Source organism: Dendronephthya gigantea, unplaced genomic scaffold (genome assembly GCF_004324835.1).
Source record: "Dendronephthya gigantea isolate DGI-Jeju-01 unplaced genomic scaffold, DenGig_1.0 000034F, whole genome shotgun sequence".
NCBI lineage: Eukaryota > Metazoa > Cnidaria > Anthozoa > Malacalcyonacea > Nephtheidae > Dendronephthya > Dendronephthya gigantea.
Window position 1 is genome coordinate 2,032,008 of NW_021163044.1, and position 24,973 is coordinate 2,056,980.

The 24,973-nt window shown below is 38.3% G+C and overlaps 5 protein-coding genes across 8 annotated transcripts; 1 reads left to right on the top strand and 4 right to left on the bottom strand.

Moving 5' to 3' along the window:
- Positions 1-82: 82 nt before the first annotated feature.
- LOC114525570 (E3 ubiquitin-protein ligase rnf146-like) lies at positions 83-20,388 on the top strand. 4 transcript variants are annotated; one of them, XM_028546956.1, is made up of 3 exons: positions 83-417; positions 18,846-18,968; positions 19,144-20,388. In XM_028546956.1, the coding sequence occupies exons 2-3, from the start codon at positions 18,893-18,895 to the stop codon at positions 19,836-19,838; spliced, it is 771 nt and encodes a 256-aa protein (XP_028402757.1). In that variant the 5' UTR covers positions 83-417; positions 18,846-18,892; the 3' UTR covers positions 19,839-20,388. The 4 variants fall into 4 exon arrangements, with proteins under 4 accessions (XP_028402757.1, XP_028402758.1, XP_028402760.1 ...); XM_028546957.1 differs by lacking the exon at positions 83-417 and adding an exon at positions 13,014-13,412; XM_028546959.1 differs by lacking the exon at positions 83-417 and adding an exon at positions 13,014-13,412 and having other exon boundaries at positions 18,881-18,968.
- Positions 879-7,706, bottom strand: LOC114525568. The gene is made up of 7 exons (XM_028546954.1): positions 7,597-7,706; positions 4,603-4,666; positions 3,914-3,999; positions 3,672-3,761; positions 2,677-2,724; positions 2,366-2,467; positions 879-1,966 (listed from the first exon to the last, which is right to left on the bottom strand). The coding sequence occupies exons 1-7, from the start codon at positions 7,663-7,665 to the stop codon at positions 1,313-1,315; spliced, it is 1,113 nt and encodes a 370-aa protein (XP_028402755.1). The 5' UTR covers positions 7,666-7,706; the 3' UTR covers positions 879-1,312.
- LOC114525571 lies at positions 9,304-14,134 on the bottom strand. The gene is made up of 7 exons (XM_028546960.1): positions 13,937-14,134; positions 12,896-12,965; positions 12,598-12,683; positions 11,699-11,788; positions 11,362-11,409; positions 11,186-11,272; positions 9,304-10,808 (listed from the first exon to the last, which is right to left on the bottom strand). The coding sequence occupies exons 1-7, from the start codon at positions 14,015-14,017 to the stop codon at positions 10,659-10,661; spliced, it is 612 nt and encodes a 203-aa protein (XP_028402761.1). The 5' UTR covers positions 14,018-14,134; the 3' UTR covers positions 9,304-10,658.
- On the bottom strand, positions 14,352-16,283 carry LOC114525370 (colicin-K-like; the record flags this gene model as incomplete). Its single annotated transcript, XM_028546632.1, has 1 exon — positions 14,352-16,283. A coding segment is annotated over one exon (747 nt), but the record flags the coding sequence as incomplete, so codon positions are not given.
- LOC114525572 (N-acetylglucosamine-6-phosphate deacetylase-like) lies at positions 20,357-24,754 on the bottom strand. The gene is given in 10 exon segments (XM_028546962.1): positions 20,357-20,792; positions 20,983-21,139; positions 21,326-21,447; positions 21,762-21,860; positions 22,105-22,233; positions 22,389-22,558; positions 22,805-22,814; positions 22,816-22,966; positions 23,126-23,164; positions 24,282-24,754. Coding segments are annotated over 10 exon segments (1,284 nt in total). The 5' UTR covers positions 24,502-24,754; the 3' UTR covers positions 20,357-20,605.
- Between the last annotated feature and the right edge of the window lie 219 nt (positions 24,755-24,973).

Genomic DNA, 24,973 nt, shown 5'->3' on the forward strand with positions numbered 1-24,973 from the left:
CAAATTAATTCCAGGTTTTAAGTTTCAAGCGTGATGGTACAAAACGTTTCGATAGAATGAATAGTCGTAAGAAGCAACGCGATTTGCTGACAATTTAATGAAAGCGAGGCTCCCATGTGTCGTTCCTCGCGGTTTGGCAACATTGGGGCCTGAAATTAAGGCTGGAAAATTTGAATTCAAATGGCAAGATTGCAACACGTGTGTTTAACAAATCCTTCTTTGTGATAAGAATTTATACGGGGCAATGTATATGGCCTGAATAGGAACTGCGTATTGCAAAATTGTTTACTAAATCTTGGAACACATAACTCCGTTTTTTTACCAACGAATTTATCGTTAGAATTGAAAGTTCTTGCTCCTTTCCCCTGGCTTTTGATGCAAGTCAACAAGCAGTTTATCAATCTCATTATTAGCATGGTGAGTTTTTATTTTGTATTTATAGTCAATTGTAGAAGTCGTGTTAATGAACCTCTAGCGAAAAACACTTTTGAACTGCCTGTGCAGGCTTGTAGCGTTCCAGTGTATACAGATGATTGTACAATGAAAAAGGTGTGAATATTTCGGCAAACGTCACTGGTCAGGCCAGCGCGCAGTGAGACAACACTGTTTTAATGCGTGCTTACCAGGAGGTACTGGCAAAGATGGTACTTTAGAAGAAGGCGATAAACCTTATTCAGTGATAGGATGTAAACAATTAGGCAAAATCGGTAAGGTTTTAGCACTTTCCCTAAGATACAAGATAAATACGCCTTTTCTCAATTCAGTGTTCCCAGAGCGAGATGTATTAACATATTACACAATAGGCATGAACAATGGCATAGTTGACACAAAGACGCTGTTTTCTCCTGGGGGAGATTTAATAACGTATTTCGGTGTCCCATATTCCCTCCTGAGAGGGGGTCATTTATTTTAATTACTTAAAATTCTATTCTAAACTATTCTCGGTTAAAAATCCAGGTTCTGAACCCTCGAACATGTTTTAAGTAAACATAATTTGAAAATATATTGATATTATTTTTATATCAAAATTACGTGAGTTTTAAATTTATATTAATAATTTATATAAGTCAGTTCAATGTCCTCTTTATATATTCATATTCGGCCACATTGGCATAGCTTTATTTGCAATTTATTATCAGGGGCCGGTTGTATCAAGCCCGTTTAGCTAAACGGTGGATAAGTCAAAATTAAATAACACTCTTACATTTCTCTTGAATAAAACAACTTAAATTTCGCTCGTTGAATAAAACGGTAGACTTGCTTTCTATATATTGATACAACCGGCCCCTGGTTATTTAGCGGTTTATGTAATCTACATATGCATATCAGTCACATCAATTTCTACAGCCACGCTCTCTCCTAAATTTCCGGACCTTGTTGCATTTTCTTCGACCTCAACCTCAACAACAACTTCAGAGTTTGTTTGCATGTGTTTCTCGACTTCGTTGGCATTCACATTCTCAGTTCCATGATTTTCATCTATAAAACTAGTCGTTTGCATATTCTCTAATTCCAAGCGACCTGACGTTGCCTCATCTTGCACCGAAACAGGCGAACCTAGATTCATCTCTGATGACGTCCGTACGTCTTCAACCTCAGAAGCATCAGAGTTCTCTATAACGGGACCGGATACGTTTGATCTGCATAAGTCAACTGTAGCATTCGCAGTTTCAACGGATGCGTTAGGCGTATGAACCGTAACAGAGATTTCGAAACTGGACTGAGATTGTCCATCCTCATTTTCTCCCTCATTTACAACTTTCCCGTTTTTCACTGCAATCTCCTCTTCCTTTTCCACTTTATCTTCCTCACTTTTCCTCTCTGTCTCCTCGGATGCAACGGAAATTACAGAGCTCCTCGGTGAATCCGACTGAAAACCTTGGTTCATCTTCCCGCTCGCCTTCACTCCCGCAAACCTTGAGTCAGCCGAGGAAAATGATGAATTCTCGCTAAGAGACTTGTACACCTTCGCATTTAAGAAAAAATATGTCAGAAAATGAGGATGATAAATGTACACCGATGCAACCTCGTATACCCAGGGTTGGTAACGATGCACGTTTATGGCAAGTTATTCAAAACACATTGACTAAAAGAACATTTTATTTAGGAGTTGTTAAATCATTTCAAGATATGTTATAAAGCTATTCAAATTGCCACAGAATAGATTTTACAATTATTGCAACCGGCATCGAGTACGAACACTCAGGTGTGTATAAAAAATGTAAGTTAAGTTTAGGTAAATTATATCTCTCCTTATCCAGTCATAATGAATGAACCGTCAAATGACCTGAAGCCTTAGTATTATTTGCATGACGCAAATTAAACGTCCTTTTTTCGAATTCTCTGGGCCTACAGTTTCGCCTACCTTGTCGGATTGGGTTTCAAGCCATGTGTTGCCGGATTTAGGATCCTCATCTTTAATTCCCAGAAACCGAAAATATTTGAAAACTGGGATCTCTGCAAATGCCTGTAATTAACGAAACATGAAATACTCGATCAATAAACATGAAAGATCGTTCGCACAAAGTCATTCAAGGTCTTTAGTTGAGTGGAAAGTGCGGGGATTGTTCGCTTGTCATCCCTGATTATATATTTACTAAATCTTCTCTAAGCTGTAAGTGGCTCATGTGGCTGCATTCCTGCGTACTGTTATATCTGCATTTAAATATAACTTACGATTAAAGCGATTGCCACAATTCTGAAGGTTCTTTCCCATTCCACGAGCTGGAAAGTAAAAAGAAGAGACACATTGTAAAGTTGGATCAACAATGCGTGTGAGAATGAGCTCTTTCATGTTATTAAAGAGCCTTTGCAAATGGCACTTTGTTTTTTGATCAAGTAACATATAGCGAGGACGTTTTCCGGTCAACTCAGCGGTTGTGCCATTTGAACAGGTTAGCTCTCTCCTCCGCAAAGGCTTCGAATGCAAATGCGCTAGATTTTTAAAGATGACCGCTGCTGCTGAATTCGAAGCCTCTGCGGAGGAGAAAGACAGGTTATAGTCCAGCCAGTGGGTTTGCATGGCCCATCAAACACGTAACACGTGCACAAGCACTCGGGATGCATGCATACGGCCATAATATGAAATAATGAAGGATTAAATAGCCCGTTTAATGACTCCTGATGAGGAGCTATAAAGTTTCAAAGCGACACGACCAGAAACATCACGTCAATAAGTTGAAAATAACAGGATAAAAATCATTAAATGCTGAATGCGTTCCTATTGAAAATGTACATCCTATGAAAATTTACACCGCTATCAGTACAGCAAGCACGAATGCTCCCCAAACTACAGTCTATGACTCCATATTAAAAATTAACGACACTTAATGTTTATTTTAATGGCCCTAGTATTAACGATTCGATATTGATCGAGTATTTTATGAGTAATATAGGAACATTATAAGCGTTTATTGTTTGCAACAGGAAAACAAATAATAAAACCGCCCAAATTACGAAATGTAATCATCGAATACAAATTTGTTTCTTTCAATTCTCGTGTCGCAAGTTAATGGCAGTTCTTTGTATATTAAATCTGAATGATTCATGGGAGGTACATTTTGACTGGCCATGGAGATTGGAGAAGTAGTGTGCAGATGCCGGAACCTACGCTTTATACTTTATATTCGTTCATGCATTTTTGCTGATGTATATGTAACCATTTAACTTACCTCATTATGCTTCAGGATCAGAAAAACATTCCAAAATATTAACAACACGACATTCCAAATCATCCAGGATAAGATGAACATTCTGAATTCCTGCAAAAGTGAATTCAGTATTAAATCAACAATATACCAAAAATAACAATGTATTTTCCGTTCAGGAAACCAAAAACTTTGTAATCCCTATATACTCTTCACAGACTCCAGTTAATCCTAAATAGATCTGTTAAACTCGTTGATGAACTAACCGTAATTGACCCATACAGCAATACACTGGCAAAGGCCAGTGATACCACACACACAGAAAAGTCGAGATTTCTCCAAAATTTCCATTCTAAATATAAGAGATAAATCAATAATTTTTATGTAACTGTATATTGGTCCAGTAATAGTATATAGATATTTTCAAGTGCTATTAAAACTGTCTGGTGGGAATATTGCCAGATTAGACCCCTCCAGTGCAATTTTACGAGTGCTTCGGTTCCTGAATGATGGCGGTATCGGAAGCTCTGTCAGTTTGTTATTTTGTTATCATAAGTTACGTTCAACGGTAGAAATACTTCTGGAGAGATTTTGTTTTTAATCTGGGTTAGTCTGAGTTAGACGTCTGAGTTTGGGCTGGTCCGGCTGGACATGATTGAACTGACTGGAGCGGTTGTCTTGCATTATATAAATGAGTGATTGTCACACCAGAAATCATATCGGAGCTATCAAAAATCTCTTTAAACCTAGCTGCATGCCTTTATATAACCATTGCCTGAGACAACAGAGGAACCGGCGAACAGGAATAAGGCTTTTCATTCATTTCTTTGAAGGCTAGACGTGCATATTTGTCCCGGTAATCATGTGAGAGCTTCTTGAACAATCATTGGCACTCAATGGAATTGCTGTATATACTATAGTTATATCTCTTCCAATAAATCTTAGTATAAAATACCTTCACTCTCTTCGAAATTTTCTGGCATCCCTCTTGTGGCGTAGATTGCCACAGCAAGCGCAACCTGGAAAGATGAGAGAATGTTTAATTGATTAGAAATAAATCCCTACGCCTATTTGAAACAATTAATATATTATAGGTATCTCCAACTGTCCAAATCCAACAATAAGAGAATATTCTTAAATGCAGTTTATGAATCAACAGGAATATTTAGCTAAGTTTTTGCTCAAAAGTATCGAAAGCATATGATGTAATTATTAAATGATTGGGTTAGTCGATAGTCTGTTATATAACTTTTTACTCCATGAATCAGTAATGTGTATTCGTAGATATTAGTAATCTTTAAAAATATTTTACTAAAATTATAAATAGAGATACTTCATTCAATATTAAATATAAATATTTCATCCAATCATCCTCCAGATCAGTAAATTGGTTATTGAAGAAAAGAGACTATATAGCTTTTAAGATTACAGTCGTGATGGCCCCTAATAGATTTCACTGATTCGTCGCATAGAATTGAATCCTGAACTTAGGTTAATGGCATGAAAGGAGTTTTTCTAGCCAAATAGGATATTAAATGACTGTACTTGACCCTACCTACTTATATCTTCATAACAACCCTGCTGTTATTGACGGTGTTCGTAATCGTGTTGAGATTATTAGTTTGCCACGATATTGTGCGTGTTTTTAAAAAAGCTTTGTCCTTGGATGATTTCCTCGGAACTCAATTCAATTCGAAAGTTCGTTTATTTCCTTGAAGTTCCCTTGCGCGACAAAGTGACGCACACGTCAGTGTATTGGAATCCTAATTTTATCTTCCCCCGAAAATATACAAAGAAATTTTTGGCTGGCTGTTTTACGTTTGTTACTACAAGAGCCGTTTTGTGCACGTTTATGATAATCTACTTAAACCATCGGCCACAAATTTCAGGAACGAGGAACGCCAAAGTCAAAATTGTGTGTTTTGAATCAGGGCCATATTAAATCACGACTAATTATACCTATACTGCCGGTATACCCTAAGAAACTAACCGCTCAGACCGTGGGTATTGGCTCTGCTAGTTTCCTTTTCCTTGTTCATTCTCATCCTCTTATAAAATTATATAACTGCCTGCCATAATCAGTAGTTTGCTATGGCGACTACTTGCACGTGGACAGGTCGTGAAACACACATGGCCGAGGCATTCACTATCTTATTCCATCCAATGCTTTGAACCACAGTACAATTTTGAAACAGGAATTGTAAGACCGGTTGTATAAAGAGACGCAATTTTGATGTGTTTGAAATTAATCGTTGAACTAGAATTTGGAATCTGGAATCTACTGAAAATCTGTTGAACTAGCGATAGAGCGCGTAGCTTGCGTGATGGCGTGCATGAAGTGTAGTTTGCATTTGTATGGAGGATAATGAGATATGGAAAATAAGGGCGTAAAGTTTTCGAGGTTTGCGTGTGTTGTGCATGGAATGCGACTTGCCGTCGCCTGATGGACGATGAACCCACTTTCCGCATCGAATTGTTGGACGCGATTAATGACGTGATCATGATCGCCTCTGCTTTCGCTGGCGTGTAGTTCGTTTCGTTTCATATTTTGTTTTGGCTTTTCGTATCATTAACTCTCTTATTTTATGAAAAAAGTACAAAAAAGCACCTCAGAAGGAAGTTTCAATGTTTTTTTTTAAAGGCCTAGGACATTCTTTGTGCAATCGCATGTTTTATCCGACTCGGTCTGTGATACTGCTTCACTTCGCAAATCACAGAAATATTCATTGTCAAAGGAGATGTTTCACCTGAAGACGTGCACATATTTCAAGAATACTGAGCTCCACATTTCTTCCCTCGCCCTCACATTTCCGCGCTTTTCTTTATACGGAAAAAACGGCCAGACCGGCCCTGTTGTATTTTGGTACAGACAGATTACTGGTATTTTAGAGTGTTTCAAGAACTCTGCATTCAAGTATATCGTTATTTACATCTGCCTAGCATGGTAAAACCAGTTTCACCGCTATATTCTTAACGAAATACACTATTTCAATTTAAAATATGACTGGTCTGACCATTTTGGCCGGAAAGCACCCATAGCTAGCCACCCACGGATAGTAGCAGATATGCAATGCGCTTGATCCGGCTTGGACGGAACACCATTTCATATTTTCATCGATCTGAAGACGTGCGTGCACGTATTCCGAGCCATCTCTACATTCCTTTCCTTTAAACTGTTCACATTTCCCTCCGAAGAGTCCTTCTATTCTCAACTAATCTTACGGTCCAACACAAAGGTTCTCCTAATTTAGTCGTACTGTCAAGGTGTGCTATATTCTGCTTCGCTGTTACCGGATGACCAAGTTAAATTTTAACTTCAAACCGTGTGCCTATGTTTAGAAAGCTTCAAATGCGCTGGTGCCAATATCAGTGTACATGTCATGCAATCTGATCTTACCGGATATCGTTTTGAAAACAACACTATATGTTTAGAAAACAAATAGGGTCAAATTCACGATATTCAAGCCTAATTTTTATCAAAATTATTTTGTAAAAGCATTTTTTGCTACTTCAGTACACTGCTAAGGATTTGACGTCCCTACACGAGTTTTGTCTTCATCAAAAAGCTTAGCTCTAACGCAAATTGATGATGACTGTATAGGTCGCAAGAGTAATATGATTTGTTTGTTTCCCCGAAGTCTAGTTGTATCAGCCCCATCGCTATCAGAAAACTTAATATAGTAAAAACTGTAAGCAGTTTTCGTTCGAAAAGTATAGTTAGGAATGAAAACACAGAGTTAAAGTTAGCCTGCCTATCAATGGAAGGTCTGTATACATTGCTTTTATTCCTCTCGCAACGCCAGCGTTTGACCTGGAACTTCCTACCAAAATCCTAACCATAGACTATGCTATACCATTTTGTGATCAATTCGGATACACTCCAGGGTTTTTTTGCGTGTTATGATGACGATAGAATATCAAATTTCTAATAAGTTAATGAGTTACTTACAATTATCAAAAAGGCCATCGTTTTCGATACACTCCTTAGGGACCAGATTTGCAGAAACTTTCCAGCCATTTTGTGTTTCACCAAAAATTTTCCGATTAAACTCAGAGAGCTCTTGACCAGTATAAGATGATGTCTCAACTGCGCTCATCAGAGGAGGCTCTGCACGTATATATAGATAGCGTGGTACTTGTTATATAATTGCCGTAATTACACGCTCGAAAAAATTCCTTGTATTCACCTTAAATTAATCTCCTGCGACTTAGTTGTCGTTGTTTGATTGGCTAATGCTTGGCGGCTAGCTCATGCAAAGAGACGCGAGGGTTCTCACGTCCCAGAATCAAAGGCCGACTCCGAATAGTCGGGTTTTTTTAAGTATTGTGAATAGTTTCATGTTAACTTTTGTTTATATGGAATTTGTTTCATAAAGAAGCCCTTCTAAGTAAGAGATCGTATTAAGTCTCTCCATATCTCGTCGTCTGCAAACAAAACTAAATCAGCAAATGATCGAGAATGCATTTGAAGATTGTTTAATCAATAACTAAAGGAGAGCATTTTCAACCAGCGCTTTATTTGGTTGTGATGACAAATCATGACATATCGTATATAGTCTTTAGGCCAGTCAAGATAACAGTTTATTAAGGTCTCTGAAGATTCAGCCGCTTGAGTTTAAAATAAAGAGTTTGGTCATAGTGATGGGAATAAAAGCCTGAAGGCATAATTGACTTCTTGTGTTATGCCGCGGTCCGGCCTAAACTCAACGCGGAAGAAGAATGCTTACATAATTCACGTGCTATAATATAAACTAAATCTATAAACCAAATCTAAAAACGATGTCGATGTCTAAATAAGACTTGCTCGAACCCTATAATTGGAAAGCGAATATTATACGAGTTTTAGCATCAAATGTGGTATAACAACGGCCTAAAATAGACAAAACACTTCTCTATTTTAGGCAGTTGTTGTACATTTGATGCTAAGTTGTTTAAAGACGCTGCCGCGCCGCTCCCTGGTTATATTGGAACTTATATTCGAGCTTTAGTCTGTTTTTCCACCATTATACTGAGATTATAATTAGCAAGCTTGAGATTCATATATCACTAACGACAGACTGTCACGTCCGCATCGTAGATTTCGTCACAATCAGTTACATTTGGCGAATGCCAGAAGTCGTAACTTTTTAAAGTGTCTCACTAAAAAAACAATCCAATCTTCTTCTTATGGGAGGGGATCAACAATGCAAATACTACGTGACAACGCTCCAAAACACTTACGAACCTGAAAACCCACGCACATGGAAGAGTATCTTTTTGAAATGCAACACTGCAGGTAATATCTCAACAGCACCTACATCATACATGTTGCTTTTTTAACTTCTTTCAAATATAGTTCACATTAATTTACCAATTAATCAGTCCGTCCGTTTGTGCGGGACCACCGTGAGTAATTGGCTAACTCTGTTGTGGCTCCCCAGCCATCATCATTGCATGTATTGTGTATTTGTTTTTCGGTTTTTTTGTGTATTGTAATATTAATGTGGCAAATGTAAATAAATAGATTGCTACTTCACCGATGCCGTATTTATAGTGGGGGTTATTTTAAAGCACACTTTCTTCTTTTGTTTCAGCGATTATAATCTCAAATCAACCTGTTACATTTTGATCTCTCCCGTTACCCGATCCATTTACACACATTTATACTTAGCCGATGTTATACGTTTTTTCTTATAAAAATATCAACACAGTAGAATTCACTCCAACGGGTTCATTTAAATATCAAATATACATCATTTTATAAGCGACATCCGTTTACACCATATAAAATAAGTAGCAAAATAACATAACCAAGTTGTGTATATTTTTATGTTAACAATCCGCCGTTATGTGTGGGTGTTGTTCCTCTTGCAAGTGTTGTTCCTCTTGACGGTCGTTGTGCCCATTATAAATAACCATTAAAAGACAATATTTGGATGCCACTTAGCAACAGTTTGAGTCGGTTTTTAGTTTTTACGCTGCCGGCCGGGTCGTAGAATCATCTCACCAGAGACTGAATTGAAACATATATGCGGAAACTAAACACGCGCTAAGCGGAAAAACGTTTCTTTATTTTGAAAAACAACTTATTCGGCTAATCGGCTATTGGATTCGGCTAATCGGCTATAACGTTTTCTCGCTATAACCGGAACAATCTTCCCCCATACGAACATGCAGCCAGTTTGTTTGGCTGGCAGTCAATGATCGATCATGTCGATCTGCACCGACTGCATGCATGAACGTCAGTTCTACAGCTATACTACTACATGCAGCTTAACTTTTTTTCGTGACAGCAGGTCGTTGTAAAGGATACGTCTTATACAACCACATTTTACCAGTGGTTTTGAAGTTAGGTGGTTCAATAAAATGATCACTGATTTAAATCAATTTACATATAAATATATATACTACACAAATTTGTTTGAACGACGATCAAACGTGATTTATATATACAACAAGCCAGCCTCTTAATCATATTAAATGTCAGACCGACACGTCAAACAACCTGAAAATTTACAGTGCAAATTCTGTAACTAATACAAAGCATTCTGAACAGGGTGTATAAGGAAAAAGGTATAATTCAACTTCAAAAGGATGACAGGCATAATATCTGGCCGGCAGGGAGAAAGAGCAATTATTTGGCTTTCAATCACACCATTATTATTTCGCAGAAGCAAAAGAATGAGTGAAAGTATTGGTGGTTGTACAACTGATAATTTTTTCCAAATGACCCCAAAACGCATAAAAAACATAGCCAGAGAATATGGAGCCTCTGTCAATTCCCTGCAGTGAAAGAATAAGAATTAAAGCGATGGTTTTTACTTGGAAATTATTTCGCAAGTTCTAGTTGTTATGACATAAAAAGGATATCCTTAGAAAGCTAAAAACTTGCTTTTTCTTTTGGTGTAAAATATAAATCGTTAAACGGAATATCTTATTCACAACAGCTGGTTGAAGTTGCATTATCCCATTTTTTATGCAACCTGTGTATATTCCTTTAAAATCTCCATTTTTTTCTGTCATCACGACCTCTCACATCTTCGTGTTCTCGTACCATAAACGAACGGTTCTTACATTGGTACAAGGCGCATCGATCTCTATCATTTCCTCGTCCGTATGAAAACCTCCATTGCACAGGTCTGATGAAGAGTAATCTGATGAAATTGGCTCCAACGTATATGACTATAAGCAGCAATAAATAGATTTTTACCTTTGGTTAAAGAGGAAGGCCTTCACTTTATATTTACTTTTTAACCCAATGCCCGTATAGTGTACTGGGGCCGGATGTATCAAGCCCATTAGCTTAAACGGTGGATAAGTTCAAAATAGAAAGCAAGTCTATCGTTTTATTCAAGAAGCAAACTAAATGTTTTTATTAATACAAAGTTACTGTTTACTCAGTGCATAATATTCAAGTTGACTCATTCAAGAGAGATGTACGAGTGTTATTTAATTTTGACTTATCCACCGTTCAAGCTATAAACGGGCTTGATACAACCGGCCCCTGTACTGTATATATTTTGTATTGTACTGTAATTCAACGTGAATCGTCAGTTTACCTGTCTACGTGAGCTTGCCCGGGATGCTGCTGTTTCAGCGTTTTTCAACTTCAGGTAATGGGAAAATACAGCGTTAGCGAAGAACGCCTATAGAAAAGTTTAAAATAATTTGTTCTTTGAACTGCATTTCTCTTAAAATGTTTCTCATCCGACTTTAAAAAATGTCAATTTCATACCGAGACCACGATTCCCAGACACCTTGCTAGAATTGGTCCCCGACTAAGCTGAAATAAACAACTGGGTGATGAATTCAATTATACAGCAAGGATAACATATTAGACAACAATTAAAAGCAACTGATCAACATTAACTTAATATCCGCTCAATAAAGAAGATATATTTGCTCATGAAGTACATATGATATACATAAATTCAACCAGCGCGTTCACATATATTTCTGATGTGAAAATTGGCATCTTCGATCAATAAGAGTCACGCAGGGGAGACACAGGTAATGAAGATTCACACGAACATGTTTGTCAAATGATACTTTTCATGATAAGACAATCCTACCTCGCGAAACCCAAAGCCCACGACAATAATACTCAGTATAATGCATATCACAGTCCAGATGAGAAAAACCAGAAGAATTCTGTGCTTGCTCTAAACATAAAAAATAGCCTCAAAATTTGATCAGTGACGACAGTAATATCATTGCCGGGAGCTATATATCATGCAGAATACAAAACGAGTCAAACGACAATAATCGACTCTGGAAAGATTGTGAAGATGAGTTAAGGGATGATGGTAGGCAGGCTCGTGCAGGAAGGGCTAATTCACGGACGACAGTTCACGAGGAAGGACTAATTCACGGACGACAGTTCACGAGGAACAGAGTTGCAAAAAGAGTTCAACCTTCCTCCGGTAAGATTTCAAGTTTTGAAAACCTTCCTCAAAATTACGTTATGACACTGAGTCAAATGGCAACCAGCATAACAAAATATTTGGTTTTTTTGGTACATGCATGTGATCAATTAGAGTGTTCAACTTTGAACCTTCCTCACAAACTTCATTCAAAGCAAACCTTCCTCCGGGTGTCACCCGCGTACCCGCAGCTTTTTTGCAACTCTGACGAGGAAGGGCTAATTCACGGACGACAGTTCCGGTTGCTTTCATTGTCGTTGTTTGAATTGCTTGGTGATAATTCTATGTAAACTCGAAGCCTATATATATAACCCCAACCCTTCCACCAAATCTTCAGCCAATCAAAAGCATACTACGTGTGGGAACCCAATCGTTGAATATACGACACAAAATTGGTTGTGGCACACTCTTTCCGAATACGGCCTCAGTTTTTGTAGGAAAATTTGGTTGATCTGAGTCGGGCTTCGGTTAAAATTGAACCCCGGCCACGCCCGTCTTCAAAACTGGACTGTCCTGGAAAATGGCATCGTACACTTCAGCTCACTTACCGTAACAAGAGCGGTGTACAACAGCATGGCAGCCAGTAGAGATATACACGATATGCATAGGTCAACCCATTGCCAACGAATCCAAACTAGGAAGAAAAAAACGAACTTATCACACGAGTTGATAAGAAACAGGCCTTAGTTTTTCACCTATACTGGTCTCACTGATTTACATAAGTTGGGAAACGTGCCTAAATTTGGACCTGCGATTTTGACTGCACCAATATCTCACATTTATCCTGGAGACTAAGTTTCTAAAGATATAGGTTTAAAAGAGAAATGTTTCGAAACTTTCATACACCTTCATTTGCATCTTTTTGCCACGAGGATCTTTCAATGACATATAAGAGAAAATTTGCCGCGAAAACTGCCTAAATGAATGAATATTTTAGAGTTAAAACAGTATACTGTATATAAGGGTTTTGGCTGGTGGTATAAGATAATAGCTATAACGTTCCTGACTCTTGTTTTTGACGGTTAATTAAAACCTTTAGTTTTTTGCACCTCTAGCAGGTTTCCGGCAATGAAGTCACGGACAAATGCTCCAAAATAATACAGTTATGTTATTCAAATCAGTACTGAAACTATAATTATTCTCTTAATCTATCGATAAACGAAGTCTGAGCGAGTAATTAACAAAACAACAACCGCATTTCACTGAAAAATATGGAGTGAAAACTATAAGTGAAAAGTGAAACACCGACGTGAAATTTTCCCATAATCTTCTTCTTTATAATGAAAAGAATCATTTGCATCTGTGAACAAATCGAGTTTGTAGCAAGTCTGAATGTTTAGTTACCAACCAATTTGTATATCAGGTATAGTGACATTTCATTGATAAATCAATTTCGAGCGGTACTCCGTGGGAACAAGTAAATCTGGTTCTCAGTAACAGTCTATAACGTACCCTTCACTATTCTGAATCCGGCAACAACCGGTCGTATTCATATAATAGCAAGTCGGTGTTGTCATTAAACTATTAGGAGTCTTATCGCCGTATAATATCTGCGACAACTCGCTACTCTGAGTGCTATTATGTAGTTTAAAATTGCTAGCTTCGAATTGAAAGCAAAACAGTTATAATCGATCAATTGGTTACGATAACCAATTATTCGGAAAGTTAAACAAGATGGTTGCAAAAGGCAGTAGACTAGTAGAAAAAAAGTCAACATAAGTGCGGAGATTATAGTGCTTTCCGGTACATACACTATCATGAACTAAAATTCATAAGCTGACTTTAATAATACAACAACCCGATTTAAAAGATACAAAAATATCTCTGACAGCTGTTAGTGAAAGGTGCCTGATTAACACTACTTTGCTAGAGATTTTATATACTTACAATATTGTACAGCACGGCTAAATAACAGTACACTCGGACACTCACGCAAAGGCCCCAATTGCAACTAAATCGCTCTGCCATCAAGTATATTTTATACGACAACAGTAGCTAATAAACGATAGTCGTCTTTCACACCACTGCCAGAGAAATAATTGCACAAGGATAGCGGCATTAGTCAAGCCTATTGCAGTGATATCAGTTGCCTCGTATTAGTTCATTCTCTACTAGAGTTTGTCGTTGTTTTAGGACATGACTTTTGATTCTGTCGTTTGGTTTCCTCGTAGCTTTCTGTTGGCATAGAAATCGTTCAAGCATCACATCCTAATTGCTGTAATGCCCACCTGAGGAGATGAATTTAAAAAACTCGGATGTAACTTTTTATAGGACATGCATGGGTGTTGTGGCCGGTATGTTGGTATTCTTCTAGTGCTCGTATCTTTCTTTCTAAGCTGATGAGCATGAGTCTATTTCTAGTATCTATTTCTGGTATGTATTAATGATTAGTTCAACTCGATTTTCATATCCAAATCATCGGAAACTCAACCCCTGATTTTTACCATAATTCCGATCAAAGCCTGACATTACTCCAGCCTTACTTAACCCACTCTCTCTTTAAAACCAAACCCAATCGTTAGCATAATCCTTAAATCTAATCCCAGTAATCTCATTCGCCACTACCAGCCAACTTTCGTAGTTGTAACCACCTAATCCAGACCACAAACCAATCCTTGTCTAATATCATCATGTGCCTCATTCAAATTCTTGTGGGAGGTAAAGGCATATTATGTATTCCGGAATTTCGCAACCCTTCTTGCGGTATGCACCCAGGATATCAAACAAAGTTGACATTCCATCGAGACATAATCAAAATATATCCACTCGAACAATATTGCTAGTACAAACAAACCGAATAGATGAAAATTGCCAAATTTAGGAATTAGCATGTAATTGCTGGTTCAAAGGTAGTCCGATAGCGACCTATCAATGATATCATGATCGCTGTTATGCCAAAAAAAAAACCCAGAGGAGAGTAATCCTTGTAAATAGGGGCATTCCTCATGATTACTCCTGAGCCTGATTCCTCCTGAGCCTTACGCATTGAATCAGCGTTAAATTGGAATTAATACCTTAGGCAATGACCACAGACATGACAAAGTGACAAGAATATGACTCACTTGAAATCAATTGTGAAATTTCCGTTTGCTCACCAAGAAGACAAAAATAAAAATACGTGTAAATACATTTTTGAATTGTATCATATATAAATGTGCCTGAATTCAAAGAAATAAACATATCTCTTGGCTAACTATTAAATATCAGAAAACGCTTTATTGCATAGTATTACTCTGTGATATAGCAAAGTGTGAACATCTATAAAGCATTTTCCACGATTCTACATACAGTATCTAAATTGAATAAATTCCTACGGTGAATTTGTATAACTTTACAAACTACATATTAATACATGTATGAGCTAAACCAAGTTTTGATTATTGTCAATAAAATCTCCTGCTGGAGTCGCTATCAACTGGGGTCTTGCGCGAATCAACAGCTATTCAAATTTTTAAAATTCCTTGCGATATTTCAATGAACTCAAAAATCAAAAATCACCTTCAAGCAGTGTGCCCGCCACTTCCTCCATCTCATGACGAACCTCTTCGCGTTTTCCCTCCCAGGTTTCAATTTCATCTCGTAGTGTATCATGCAATCGCTCCTGTTTCCTCACGTTCCTCTCGTGTGACTCGATGGTGCTTTTCGTCTCGGCGAGTTGCGTCTCTAAGAACTTGATCTTTACTTCGCTCTCGTTCTCGCGGTCAGACGCGTCGCGATCGCTGTTTTCTAACAAGAAGATATCCTCTTTGAGCTTCTCCAGTTGCTCTGTTAGCGCATCTTCGCGATTCTTAGCAACTTCGTATCGCTCCTCCACTCGCTTCACATCGCCCGTCAAAACGACAACTTTACGCTTGGATTCAACAACGGATTGACCCGCACTTTCTTTCGCTATCGCCGTCGCCTTTAAGGCATTCTCGACCTCTTCCGATCGCTCGAAATCATCGACTTCAGTTTCGGCTAATTCCTTTCGACGTACCTCAGAGTGTTCGGTTCTATCGATGGCTGCTTGAAGTTTCTTTTCGCTCTCTTCGAGACGAGCCTCGATCTTATCAATCTGATCCTGGACTACTTTAATTCGACTTTCCAATGTAGTCTTCTCACCGTGAAACTTGTCAACTTTCGCGTCTAACTCCTTAATGGCATTCTTTGCGTCTGTTTCTCGCTGTTCGGCCGCTTCTATCCCGTCTTTGAGTTTCTGCAAGCTCTTCTTTACTTTCTCCATAGTTTTTAACGTCGAATTTTACAGTCAAATTTAAATATAATGCGGTGTTTAGCTCGTCTCACGAAAGGCGTTGTTGCTTCCCGAACAATGAATTTAAGTACTAAATTTTTAGCTCGCAGCAGGATGTGCTTTGTAAGCGATCATGTGGGTTTGTGTTTGCGCAAAGTCCTTCGTTTCCGTCCGTATACAGTGCACTCCCAGACTATTCTGTCCACTATGAAAAAATGTGCCTGTCTAAGCACTCAATCGGACCATAAACCGGTTCTCCGAACGTTTTGACTCATGAAAACACCTGTGTCGTGAAGCTTAATGCTTTCCTGGTTTTATCTAAATTGTTTGTTATTGTGGGTGGCGTGGCTCTGACGCGAACGGATTTAATTTCAGGGTTTTAGGTTTCACCAAGGATAATAAAGTCTTTTAACTATCCATGGTTTCATAATACAGTTCTTTCATTGTGTACATTTCTCGTAAAAACTTTGAACCTTAAATTGTTTCAACTTTTGGTTATTTAAATTGTTTCCATTCAGGAACACGTTCCTCGTCTTCGGAATGGACAAAAAAAGGTTTTCGCATCGACTCTGAGTCTGATCATCAAAACTTCACAAAATAAACTTTCTTGTACCATGGTTACTATGTTATTCCAGCTGTGTGAAAACTGAGATTAAGATTGTTTCGCGCGCCTAATTAAAGACTTCATGTAAACAGATTTATCGTATCTTGTAATGAATTGCCAGATAGACAGTGATCATATGGGATCAGTGGGGTATATCCTTATTAAGGAATATTTTTTATTATTCAAAAGGTTTTTTTCTGTGATAAAATTATAGTTGTGTTTATAGCATGCTGTACTTGCAGAGCGTTTACATAACTAATTAGTAAGCTCTGTTTAAATTGTTATTCATTTTTTTAAACTGAAGAAATTGATAATGCACCTGTAGCATTACTGACAATTGTCATCACTTAATGACAGGGGGGAGTAGCCAAATCTGGGAACGAAGCAGAGTAGAATAACACAGATGACATGAAGTGAAACTTTGGAAAATAATTTTGTTGTCAAAACTACACCTTGAACTACAAAGAATATGTTTATTTTACAAGTCCCTTGTGACAGGCAGTCCTATATATGAACCATTTATCATCAAGACTGTAAATACATCTAAAATAAGACACCTTTCCTGTTCATCTGCAGTTTTAGTGGTCAGAATGTATGATCGGTAGTAGGTTTAAGAATGGTAGAAACATTCACCATCCAATTTGGCAAATTCAGTATTCACAAATTGTCCACCATACAGGATCGAGTTGTCCAGTCAATTTCCAAATGACATGCTTTGGTATTTTGGCAATGTTCTGGTGAATCATGCAACATCACAGAAATGAGAAATTGCTCATAATAATGTCCATAGATGGCAGAACAAAATGTCTAGCCAAACGTTTACTAGTCAACTGTCAACATCCTGTTCGTCCATATAAATTCCACACATTATAAAAGCCAGTATTGTCAAATCTGTAGTCAATAAAACGAACCTTTACATTGGCAGATCTTTTCACACATTCATCCCATTAAATGATGCCAATCCTCGAAACTACTATTAAGTTTTGTGTATACATATCATCAATTATGTTCAATGCTGATTTTTCCATCGGGTACGTCCCAAGTCCCAACTGCTTCAATAATAATTCACGTATCGTCCTCGCAGTCCAGAAAGAAAAAACAATTTCCTAAACCACTGTAGCACATTAGAGCGATTGCTGCCACAAAAACTATCGTACAGATCGTACAAGGCCGTCTTTCTAAAAAAAAACTCGCTAAATACAAAGTCATAAACATTGAATGGTTTTGTAACAAGAACGGGTTCGCTGGTTTGGGAATTAGCAACAAAGGTAACAGCCATTGTAAACAATACATCGTCGGATTTGTACGGTCCTTTCGTCTTTCTGACAAATAATTTAGTCCAATTCGATCTATTCACTGTTCAAATCCTCCTTCGAGAGCATTTTTTACGCTTGAAATACGAGAAACTCTGCGATATAATTTTGTGCATCTGTTGTTGTGTTTCTTTAGACAACTTTATCTGGTAAAATAGCTCGCGATTGATTTCCGTCAAAACTCAAAAAAATCCACAGCAAAAATCTGTGCCAGGGGGGAGGACTGAGTAGAATTCAGAAGAATCCTAAATTTTCGGCGATTTTGAGAATAGATTATTACTAAAACCAAGATAATAGCAATAAAATCTATAACCCAAATTCTGGAGTCTTTCGGCTACGAGAGAGAATAAATATTATTATATAAGGAATCAGGAATGAACTCAACTAAGTGAAGTTAATACATTAATACATAAGGGGGAAATTGTGATTTGTGATGGCATATTTTTCCCCTTAAATTCGACATCCTCTCGCCATTCCAACCGTAAGAAAGCTTAAAAATCTGATTTTTTCAAGTGTTCACTAAAAAAATATGCCCATTTTTCGACTGCCCGGGGGGTTGAGAGAAAGGGAAATTCAGAATCCAGCGAGTGGAAGCATTATTTATCAATCATCAACATACGAAATGTTATCACAATCACTCTATTTTAGGGCGAAATTTTCTTTTCTTTTTTTGAAATATTGAGCGAATTAAATGAATGGCTGAGCAAGTATCGAAGGAAAGAGGAAGGGTAGATAGTAAGGAACCAAATGGAGTCGGAAATGAGAAGACTGGTAACGTCTAAACTAGATATTTTCTTATTAAAAAAATGTATTCGACTTAAGACTTTAAGGGGGCTATTTATGAAATATTAGGTTACGTTATGGATTGACTTATTGTGAAATTATGTTAATGGTCAAGTTATAGTGGTTTATAGCATCAGGTGATTTATAAAATTTATACTTTCAGAGCCTGACAATATTCACGGTGAAGCTAATCAAGTAGACACTATTCCAGATTGTCCTGTGTGTTTACAGACATGTACTTTGCCAGTCAAACTCCTGTGTGGACATATATTCTGCTTTCTGTGCATCAAGGGCGTAGCATTTCGTAGCCGGCGGTGTGCTCTGTGCAGGCAAGATGTAGACTTGAAATATTTTGATAATCCTAAAGTTGTTCAGTTTGAAACAAAAGATGAGGGATGTAAAGAGTCTGCTGAGGACACAGAGAGGTATCAGTGGTACTATGAGGGACGCAATGGGTGGTGGCAGTACGAGGAATCCTGCTCTGCTGAACTGGAGAAAGCCCATAGGGATGGTAAAAGGTCATGTGAATTACCAATTGCTGGCTTCCTGTATTTTGTTGATTTTGAGAACATGGTGCAATTTCGTAAAACGGAGCCAGGCCGACAACGAAGAATCAAAAGGGATGTTTTTGATGCAGAGAAGAAAGGTGTTGCCGGATTGCGGCTCAGCCACCCAAGGTCAGATGCTACGCACAGGGTCTCGGCTAGTTCCACCAACAACAGATCTACGGAATCTGCAGTTTTTGCAAACTTGAGGGGCATTCAGAGACTAGTGATAGGGTCCTCCGATGACAATGAGGATAACAATGGTGGTAGCAATGGTCATGTTCAGCAAGACTCCAATAGCAACAGCAGTTGAAGATAACATCATAGTTGTATGGAAATTCAATTTTTTGATATTGTTGTACATATTGTGGTACATAAAGTGAAAAACACTTGGTGGAGGGGTTTAGATTAGATTTACAAATCTCAGTACATACATTATGATAGTTGTAATTCAGATAACTAGCAGTAATAGCAGTGAATTAGTCCTTTGTGAAGGAACAATCTTTGTGCTGTTCTAGGGCAATCAATTTAACTAATTATAAAATTTAACTAGTAAATTTAACTGAACAAGACAAAACGTAAACATTAGCATTACAACTTTTTCAATGCGGAAAACTTTACGAGTAAAGTTGGTCTATTTTTGGGCAGTAATAGATTGGCAACTAACCTGGGCAGCACCTTCATGTACGCAAAACGCGCCCATTTTTATCATCATTTTTACCACAACGTACACGTGAATCGTGCATGTCTGCAATTAATTCCGCAGATGGTTTATGCGGCAAAGTCGATTTCGTTTTCATTTACTTTGTGAGAAAAGAGTTGCGATAGATAGAAAAATAAACTAACATTTTATTTGGGCTAAACAAAACTGAAAGGTAAAATAATAGCATTAAAGTACACCTCCCATGCATGTATAATTCGCCAAGCCAAGCATTCGCATTACAAAACCCAATGAGTAAAGACGTTTAGACCATTTTTATATACACTTTGTTTAATTAATTATTTACACGATTTGTCAACGCACATATTTGATACAGTGAAATACTTGTTTGTTTCAGTTTGAAATCATCAGTTTCCATTCTAAATATTACCAAAAGATTCATCAAAACTCTCAGTTGACACAACACTCTTCTTTCTGCATAGTGATGTCCGGAACGCCATTCGTCCATGGACGAAGGTCTTCATCAGGTTGTGATTGTGATCAAACATATTCAAATTCGCATCTTTTCCGACCTCGATTGTCCCAATGTTGCTCAATTTAGCGAACCTAGAAGAAACGAAGTTAAACAGGCATCCAGCAGACATATCAACTATTGATATCTTCTGAATTTCTAAAACGTGATAGGGTAACTCAATTCGATGTGAATCTCTCCTCGTTTTACTTCAATGACGTTTTGTAGATAAAACCAATATCATTTAAGACATGATCAACAAAACGAATATGATATTGTCGTCACCTGGCTGGATTTTCTGACAGCATCATAAAGGCTTTCCCAACTGGTACATTCAATACGTCAACAAGAGATTTGAAAATATCCAACATTGTGCAACAGCTTCCAACCAAGGTGTTGTCATCGCAGCTTTTCACCACATTCTTGTCCTTGTCTATTCGTACTGGAAGGCAAATTTAAGATAAAAAAGATTATTACAAATAATATATGCTCGTTGAAAAATACGGCAGGATTTTGTGCGACCTTGCAAAGAACGGCTTACTCTTCCTATAATATTGCTCACGGCCCTGGCTCCTAGGTTACCTCTATTATACCAAGGCTTGCTACAAAGCATTTCAGTTTTGCTTACTCTCTCGTCCGTTGTAAGTGATCGTCTTGTGTGCTTGGGAACTGTGTGCAATGCAGTCTGTAACAAACGCTATTTGGTCCCAACTACGACTACTGAGTGCAAGCTTCACAGCAAGTGGATGCCTAAACGGTAAAGCAATAAAACTCAGTACATAATTCAGTATATGAGTCTCTGTGGGCCTGTGGCCAAGACATACGCCTTTGTACTCTTGGGAAATCCAGGTAATTCAATGACGTCGTATGTTGTCAATTCGTATTGCACAGTATAGTCTATAGAATTGCAATTAGCCTGCTCGCAGACGGAAATTTCCCCGTTTAATTTCCGGCCCCCTAATTCAGTCATTTCTGGCCCCCTAAATTGCAATGTACATCGTGTACGCGAAACGTGCTCGTTTTAATTTTGCCTTCATTTTTACTTTCACTTTACCTCTACTTACACGTGAATCATTAATTCCACAGTGGGTGCAACGATATCGTCGTATTTCGGCAGCAAGGGGTAATTGTCCAGCAAGCCGAAGTTTACCAAACCTGGATTTCTTCAAGAATACCAAAATATGTCAAAAAATAACCAACAAACTCTTCTCTAGACAGATCTAGATCTAGAATTTCCAAAACTACAAGCTGTGATCTCCCCACAACTAACTCGATTCTTCATTTGGACACCCCCCGCTTTCGTTAGAAGAGCCCTGTCCACCCTGATGACAACCAGTGTTTTCCATCTCCTCTTATCCCCCCTCAGAGCTGACGAGATAATACTGATTCCATTGCACCTGTATTTACCTGTGGTGAAACTTTGAGACGTTATAGAGGTGTGTTATATGACACGGTTGAGTTTTGCTGACCGATAATGCATCTAATATTTCCTGTTCATCCGCCTGACAGTCGTGGCCAAGTGATGGAACAATGCCTCTGAAATGAGCATTAAATCGTGTAAGAATCGGTTTGAATCGTGTACGAATCGTTCCGTGACGCACTGACTTGCCTGCATGCGTCACAGACCTCAGTATGAAACTGGACACACACTGCGCTCCTCGGATTTTTTCATGAGTTTTGAATTTCTTTACCTCTCATGAAGCATTTTCATTGCATTGTAACTAGATTTGGACGACACATGGGGACTGACGGTCATCATTTTCAATCCAGTCGGAGTAGCATCCAACAGATTGGCAAATCCAGTTGCATCCAGCTCTGTAGAGTTCCTGGGCAGTCCACCGAAGTCACATACTAGTGGTCCCTAGGGATGGGAAATTTATTAATCCCTATACGCAACTTTATTCTTCTGTAACCTTTACAACAAATCTTATACCCTATCAGTTCCCCATTGTCATGAATTGAATAATATTGAGGATTTGAGATGCAGACTCATACCCAGGTTATTTCATTGCCGTATCTACAACGACACTCTGGTTACCAAGATGGGCTAAATTGAAAAGGGAGCCTAGCCTAGAAGGAGCTTCGATTCGTTCGTCCTCAAACTTACCTCAGCATGATCCCTCCAGGACAGCGCCAATTCCTTTGAATCCTACTCTTTTTTCAAGGGCTTTCAACAGCGATATCGTTTCCTCGTATTTTCCTTCAGGGAAGACAACACTAGCGAGCAATGATGTCGTACCAGTGGAAACAGCTTTTGCACAAGTGTAGTCTATAATGTTTTTGATTATAGATTATAGATTTGAATATAGATTTTTGTTGGTAATCTACTTTAGAGAGTATGACTTTTGCGTCAGACATTATAGACCACTCGCTACTTATAGACTATTGAGGATCGAGGTTTAAACGTTGTTTCCTGTGGGTTAGTTACCTGGATTCGACCAGTATTCCAGTACGTCTTCGCCTCCACCTGAAACAAACAAGGCAATTCGTACAATTGGTTGAATATCCTTTCGCCCTCCTGCAGGCATCCCGGGATTTTTAGCCTGCGAATGGGAAGATTGCAGGCTGAAATGAAGGCGGAATTAAGGCGCAAACGCTAATTATAACCACGTATGGTAAATATGTGGATTAGATTTGCCCGGGCCGGTTAATCCGAATAGACGTAAGCTTTAATCGAGTTTGCTAGTGTACTAGGTTCTTTCACTTTAATGCGGGCTTTTGGTGAGTCTCCTCTGTGCGTTTTCACCATTTCCATATGATTAGTCAGATTTTGAGTCGCATTTCCGATAAAAAAAGAATTCAGTGTACTGTCTGTCAGCTGGTATGGATTGGCGATTATTGAAATATAATATTGTTCCAGCAAACCTGCTTTGTAAGTTTTTAGGTCAAAGGTCTTATACACCATTCTCTCTTCTTGGTTTGTTTACAAAAAGATTGGATTGCGCGAATCCCCACATGCGAAATATGTTTTTTCACATGCACAGCGAATGCACAGCGAATGTTCAAGAAAGATGTCAGAGTCCGATATGCTGACGATAATACCAGCTTTTTTGTCGGACTGAAATTCAACGTGACTCGGTACTCTTGACACATTGTATACCCAATCATATCAACAATGCAGTTAACACATATCTGAAGCCAATCGCAGAAGTGATGTGTCTAGGTTTTGGTGTCATTGGCAACCTCTTTACAACCGGCATTGACTTTCTGAGTTTAATGTCATCTAGAACCATATTTCTGATTACAAATTCTCATTTACAGTAGCATGCAATGCATTTTGTATAACACGGTTCGTGTTTATCATCTGCCTAGGTTTCATTTAACAATCTAACGAAGACGTGCTCATAGTCAAAATTCAATAAAAATTAAGTCAGGCATTAGTTTTACCACAAAATCTGTCGTGATTTTGCCGGAACCACAGTTTAAACTCAGAAGGGCCGATCAAGGTTACGCTCTTTGCCCGAAAGAGTCGATGATATGTACCTAGTAATCTTTTCCGGCAGATGTAAACGAACAGCAGCTGCTTGTGAATACAACCTACATTTGATCTCCACGTCTTATTGTAAGACAGGAAAGCCACTTACCTAAACCATGGTTATGAATATCAACGAAACCAGGAGCGAGCAGATGACAGGTGACTGCGTCGCATCGATCACACGGAGCTACAGAACTGAACGTTGACTCAGCTTTCGAGATCTTTGTAATCATTCCCTGCTTAACAACCACATAAAACGGTCCTTCTCGAATCTCCCCCTTGGGAAACACCACATTCTCGGCAAAGATCAACACGTTGTTCTTCAACATATCGCGCTGCGCGGTCAAACAACTAGTTCTTATTTGATCGACGTGTTTTAAAATTTTCCCTTGTTTTTGTAGTCTACCTAACAGACAGTAGACTGATTATGAGATTATATACGATTGGACGAAAAGTTGCTTGAGCTCCGAGGCAATCAGATGATGTTTGGTTGCTGTGTAGAATGTCAAAGTAATTTATATGTTTGTTTGAGCACGCCGTATGCTGCTTGCCACCGCTGCGATTTGCAACTCTGCAGGGCGATCGACTCACGTGCCCAAAGCAATATCGCATGTCCGATAGTACCTGATATGCAGAGGTGAATTAATCAACACGGGAAGCCACTCTTGTCACCGGACGCAATTAGTCTGGGGATAGAATTCAGCAAGTCCAATTATTTTTTGTATGGAGCAAAAGCACCAAATGGACAAACCACCATATTTTATCTGTCAAATACGAGCACGATGATATATATCTCAATTT

Excerpts from the sequence above, each read along its gene's own strand:
- LOC114525568 (XM_028546954.1), bottom strand. The coding sequence starts at position 7,665 with ATGGCTGGAAAGTTTCTGCAAATCTGGTCCCTAAGGAGTGTATCGAAA. Across the intron at positions 4,000-4,602 it reads AAATTTCGAAGAGAGTGAAG|AATGGAAATTTTGGAGAAAT; the intron begins GTATTTTATACT and ends TCTTATATTTAG. Across the intron at positions 2,725-3,671 it reads TGATCCTGAAGCATAATGAG|CTCGTGGAATGGGAAAGAAC; the intron begins GTAAGTTAAATG and ends TTTACTTTCCAG.
- LOC114525571 (XM_028546960.1), bottom strand. The coding sequence starts at position 14,017 with ATGGCAGAGCGATTTAGTTGCAATTGGGGCCTTTGCGTGAGTGTCCGA. Across the intron at positions 11,789-12,597 it reads TGTACACCGCTCTTGTTACG|AGCAAGCACAGAATTCTTCT; the intron begins GTAAGTGAGCTG and ends TTTTATGTTTAG. Across the intron at positions 11,410-11,698 it reads TGGGCTTTGGGTTTCGCGAG|CTTAGTCGGGGACCAATTCT; the intron begins GTAGGATTGTCT and ends TGTTTATTTCAG.
- LOC114525570 (XM_028546956.1), top strand. The coding sequence starts at position 18,893 with ATGGCTGAGCAAGTATCGAAGGAAAGAGGAAGGGTAGATAGTAAGGAA. Across the intron at positions 18,969-19,143 it reads AGTCGGAAATGAGAAGACTG|AGCCTGACAATATTCACGGT; the intron begins GTAACGTCTAAA and ends TTATACTTTCAG.